This window comes from Fulmarus glacialis, unplaced genomic scaffold (genome assembly GCF_000690835.1).
Source record: "Fulmarus glacialis isolate BGI_N327 unplaced genomic scaffold, ASM69083v1 scaffold40375, whole genome shotgun sequence".
Classification (NCBI taxonomy): Eukaryota; Metazoa; Chordata; class Aves; order Procellariiformes; family Procellariidae; genus Fulmarus; species Fulmarus glacialis.
The window spans coordinates 5553-11227 of NW_009213074.1; the positions used below are offsets into that span (position 1 = coordinate 5553).

General features: G+C 36.5%; 1 protein-coding gene across 1 annotated transcript in view; it reads left to right on the plus strand.

Moving 5' to 3' along the window:
* The window catches only part of LOC104077016 (mucin-5AC-like), a gene marked incomplete at both ends in the record, with an annotated part of 21535 nt that overhangs the window by 4778 nt on the left and 11082 nt on the right, over positions 1–5675 (plus strand). Inside the window, 7 exons of the mRNA XM_009578075.1 lie at positions 1–93; positions 933–1071; positions 2858–2968; positions 3383–3452; positions 4236–4373; positions 4458–4622; positions 5365–5459. The exon at positions 1–93 is cut by the window's left edge and continues 12 nt beyond it. Of these exons, the coding sequence (XP_009576370.1) occupies positions 1–93; positions 933–1071; positions 2858–2968; positions 3383–3452; positions 4236–4373; positions 4458–4622; positions 5365–5459 (811 nt within the window). The remainder of the gene's footprint in view (positions 94–932; positions 1072–2857; positions 2969–3382; positions 3453–4235; positions 4374–4457; positions 4623–5364; positions 5460–5675) is intronic.

Below are 5675 nucleotides of genomic sequence, written 5' to 3' on the forward strand. Positions count from 1 at the left end.
TGCTGGCTGCATTCCCCGTAAAGAATGCCACTGTACCTATGAAGGTGAAACTTATGCTCCTGGCGCCTCCTTCTCATCTAAATGCAGATCATGGTAACATACTCCCTTTCTCATACTTCTTTTTTTAGGTGCATTACCTGAACAGTTTGAAGACAGGGAAAAATTACTAATTTCCCCTTAAGAAGATGAGGAACTACTTATCAGCTGAAGTTCCTTGATTACACATTTTTAGAGGATACTTACATCTCTGTTTTCTCCTCACACTTGGAAACAAAAATTTGAGTTTAGATATAAGTACTCCGATTTCAAGATCAATCAATTAAAGGAGACAATCAAATTCAAATACTGGAGGTGTTTAAAAATGTGAATTACTGTGTTACGTCCTTTGCAGCACTACAGCATAATACTAGGATGCTCATGTAAATACTATGGAGGATGTGACATTTAGAGACATATTGCATTAGACAGAGTGGGAGATCACATTTGAGACGCATGTTTCACAGATATGATACATATTTTTTCAATATCACTATAATTACTGAAGTATTATTGCATAAGTGTATGCAAATGCACCTATCTATCTATGAATACAAGAACCACAAACATTGCATGTTATTTTCCAAGACATACTTAACATGTTTGAAGCTTGAGCCATGATAACGGAGATGAGGGGCAATCTTTCATATGTAGCAGAATGGATGCTAGGTTCACCAGGACTGAATTCTGTCCAAAGACTGGAAATGAACAGCAATATATAAAAAATTATCATTAACATAGATGTGCCTGCCACATACTTATTCTGAGATTTCAAGTTTCTTTGACAGTATGATCAACGCTTCGAGAGCAAAATTAAGGCATCAACTGCCCTTATTGTCTCGTATATAGTTTACACTTGCATTACCCAAGGTTACTGAATGCCTTCTTCATTTCAGTACCTGTGCTGGAGGCGAATGGTCCTGTGTCACCCAGTCATGCCCTGGGACTTGCAGTATTGAAGGAGGCTCCCACATTTCAACATTTGATGAGAAATATTATTCCTTCTTCGGAGACTGTAGCTATGTCATAACCAAGGTAAAAATGAGTCACAACCCTTGCTAAAGCAATATGCTAAAGGAAAATGTTTTTATTATATATAATGTTGTTTAATTAAAACTATTAGCAATCAAATCAACTTTCTGAAACTTAGAGGGTCAACATGGAGCCTTAAGTGGATTTCAGGGAGCTTTCTTAGTTAGGGTTGTACTAAATAAACATATTATAGTAGTTTTGTGTTCTTTGATCATCGTTTAAGAATTGCACTGACTTTTTAGGCTCCATGAAACAATCTCCATGCTTCCCATTAATTTTTTAATTAAATATTGCCTGTCTGGTGTTTTATAACTACTTCTTTCTGAGCAATGTGCTTATTACATCCATTGGTACTGTCCTTTTTGTCACAGTTAATATATATCAATGGCATATTTGATTAACAGTATTCATAATGGAATTATTATTATTATACAGAATTCATGGGAAAGGAGTTATTTCATTAAGATGATCAGCCTTCCAAACAGTCTTTCCCAGTAAACATAGAAGACTAGACTTTAAAAGCAAAAAGCTAAGAAGTCATACATGTATTCTAAAACCTGAATTAGAAATTGATGACTTATAACAATACCTAATTGGTATTCAGGGACTGAATTCTGAGTAAATATATCTAAAACAATGACTACAGATTTTCAGATTTCAGAATCCGGGTATATTTGTTGTTTATTTGTATTCGATGAGTGATGTAAACAATTTTTATAAAGACTTCATATTAAATAAAATCTCTTCTCAAAAAGCTCAAACCGAATGTAACCAAGAAAGAGAACCATAAAAACTTAGAAATGAGCTAGAATGAGGTAATTTAGAAATAGATTCGACTAAATCAATGAAACTTTTTGATGAGATTCACAAGGGGAGCATCCCCTTGTGATTACTGGGCTCAATCCACAATACGAGCATAGATCAGACTTAGATGTTAAACTCCTCTTTTGGCACCAACACGTAAAATTAGATTCTCAGAGGCTCTGGAGGTACAGAAAATCCCTAAACCTGGGCAAAAAAGGTCGAAAAGCCCACAATTTTAAAATTAAATTTCCAGATGGTTATAATTCTGCATCTCAGCTGTCCTCAATTTAATCTTCATTATGCCAAGAAAGTGATAAGACATGTTCAAAATCACAGTCTTCTGCATGTTTCCCTGTAACGTCTTGGCCATTAGGCACAGTTTGAACATAGCTCACAGAACACAATCCAATGAAAATCAGAACCAAGAGAAAAACTGAATTTTGCCTTTATTCGGTAGCTTAGCGAATAGTGATTTTAGCTTAATTTTCTCCTGTGAAAGGATATTTAAATGCATATTTCCTACCTGTTAAAAGAATGTCCAAATCACCAAACTCTTAGATAATCTCTTCAGTGCAGAAGAGACTGGAAACAATTTCTCTCCTTTCCCAGGTAAACACCATAATCAATGGGCCAGAAAGGCACACTTCCTTCTTCTTCTCTAGCGTATTTCACTAGTATTACCTCAACATTAGGAACTAGTATTACCTAAACATTAGGAAGTTTTAATATTCAGCTTAGTATGTCTAACTTGCCCTTGAATGTCAGAAGTAATGGATAGCTTCCACTGTGCAGACTGCATGAATGCCAGCTTACTTGGTGACTGCATACATATATGTAAGAACATATGAGCAGGAAGAAAAGGAATAAACAATATTTTAAATTACTCACTTTACTAAAAATGCCATTTGAGTGTGAACCTTCTTAACGTAACAATATTTTAATATAACAAATCCTTTCAACTATATATTTTGTTTTCTTCTTCTAGCTCTGTGACAGCAATGAATTCACTGTTCTGGGAGATATCCACAAGTGTGGCCTGACTGACACTGAGACATGCCTCAAGGGTATAGCCATCAGCCTAAGTGGAGGGCAAACTGTAAGTAGCAAATGTAGACACCTAACATTCTGCAGGGATGTTTTCAAAGCTTAATAGATAAGTAGTTTGCAAATGACACACAACAGCACAGACGAGAAATGTGCACCAATTTTCTTGGTCTATCTCATTTAAACATTAGTCAAAGAAAAATTGAGAATAAAGTAGGTACATTAGAAATCAAGATCCTAGTAGTTTTCTGTCATTTAGTTATCTTTGGGCTTTTGCTTGTTTGTTTTGACAGTCAATGGACCACAGTAATAGAGATTAAAGAAACAGTCTAGGAATCAGAACATCATCACAGTCTCACCCCACTTTTTTTTCCTTTATCCTGAACAATACTAGATAGAAAATATTTGGAAAGTGTTTTACCTTTCCTAAATATGCTTGATAATCATTGCCTTTTCTTGTGGACAGAACATTGTGATCCAGCCTTCTGGCAGCGTATTTGTGAATATGATCTACACGCAGCTGCCATTCTCTGCAGGTAAGTTCCTTTGGAAGACTTCTGCAATGTTTCTCATTTTTTACTTTAAAATGTTATTACATCGGTTAATCTAAAGCCAAATTCTACCTTTGGTTACACTGCAGCAAACCCAAGGTAATCTAATAGAGCATAGTCTCTCATTTTTAAAGTAATAGGGTTTGCCTATTCAACTCCTATAATTTTAGCAAAATTATGGTCTAATTTTAGCATTATTTAATTAAATACAGATTCAATTCAAGCAAATAGTATCATTGCATACTTCGAGATCCAAACATTACCATAAGAGAGGAAAGAAAAATTCTGATATGCAGCAGGACTCCAATATCTCAAGTTGTTTAGTTCCCTGTGTTTCCTCTGTCCCTTTGCTTGGTGCACATTCATCACGGGAGAGCTTCTCTCATGCCAGTTCTTCTCAGATCCTACTGCACCTGAACAGAAAGCAAACCGTGAAAGGACAGAATAGGTTCAGGTTGGAGTCTACCGCTAAATCGTGCTATATAATTTTCATCAAGCAAAGGTGGTCTTTTAAATAGCAACAGAAATGTGTGTTCTTCCCCTTATTCAAAAACACCTGACAGGAAGTGGAGGGGTTTTATACATTTTAGGGTAAAGACAGACTGTTTCGGTGCTGGATTTGAAATCCTGTATGGATCATTTTTCCTCCAGTTCTTCAGAAATTAGGATCATATCAAACACAGCTGTAGAATCCCTCTATATAATGAACAGTTATTTCAACTGCTCATCTCATATAAAATTATAATGCTTATGTTCTTATGTCTCTAGCGAATGTCACCATCTTCAGACCATCATCTTTCTTCATCATTCTGCAAACAACATTTGGCCTTCAGCTACAGGTTCAGCTCGTGCCTCTCATGCAACTTTTTATAGACTTAGACCCATCACATAAAGGGCAGACCTGTGGTAAGTGATCTTATCGTAACAACTGCCTTCATCAGTACACTTCATTCTGCAGGAGACTTTCACAGCCCGTCTGTTTCCTTTTAGGTCTCTGTGGAAACTTCAATGACATGCAGACAGATGATTTCAAAACCACCAGTGGTGTAATAGAGGGCACTTCAGCTGCCTTTGGCAATACTTGGAAAACTCGGGCTGATTGTCCTGATGCCAAAAATACCTTTGAGAACCCCTGTACTGTCAGCATACAAAATGGTAAGTTCAGCATATAGTAACCTATTCTCTTTTAAGATGGGAAGAAGGAATAAGCTGATCAACCATCAAGCATTTAGCCAAAATAACAGTGGACTATTTGCACACATGCTATTTTCGTCAGTTGACACTAGAAGTCTTCAATTAATAAATAATAACTAGGATAGTATTTTGGATCTTCAAAAATATTCCTTTGGATAAAGAAAGCAAGTGTTTTTGCCAACTTACTTAAGGGAAACTGGAACCATACAGCGTATAAAGGATCCATTCCTGGAAAGGACTGATTGTCATATAGGAAAAAAGCTGTGCACAGCCCCACTGAAGGTTGGACTCAGTGTGGTCTTTCCACTGTTAAACTGAGAACCAGACTTCAGAGCTTCATAGCCCTCAGGCTCCATTTCAGCCAATGAAACACGTAATTTTTGAGCATTCACAAGCCACTCTTCTGTTTTCTGAGGTGAACTAGTGTGTTTTAATTCACAATGTAAACCTTTATTTTCAAAATTCAGTTAAGGATGTCTTAGTTTATTCCATGACAACTACCATGAATTAAGAGCATTCTATGAAGAGTTCATATTTCTCCCTAGAGGAAGTGAAAGACTGTTTGTGTTTCAGCAAATGCAGAGCTGAATTGTATTGTAAAGTTAAGCTTCTGCAATTTCCCTGCAGGAAGTATAGTTACATTGAGACAAGAGTTTAGACAATGAAGTGCAATAGAAATTCTTCTCATGTTTTCAATTCACAGACCAGTATGCTCAGCACTGGTGTGGACTGCTCTCTGATACCATGGGACCTTTTGCTGAATGTCACTCAACAGTGAATCCAGAAGTTTACCAGAAGGTACTTGGCTCTCAACTTCTTCCCATTTAAAAGAAAAAGACTCAGATTTCTGGTACTAACACCTGAGAGAATAACTTGCCAGCTGGGAGGACATGCATTCATGATAGTTCTTTTCAAGCCAAGGGCTCATTTTTATCTACACATCATAATAATTACTCCTTTGTAAAGGTATCTTTCTTCCCATTCCCAGGAGGATAAACTTACAGGCGTATTCCT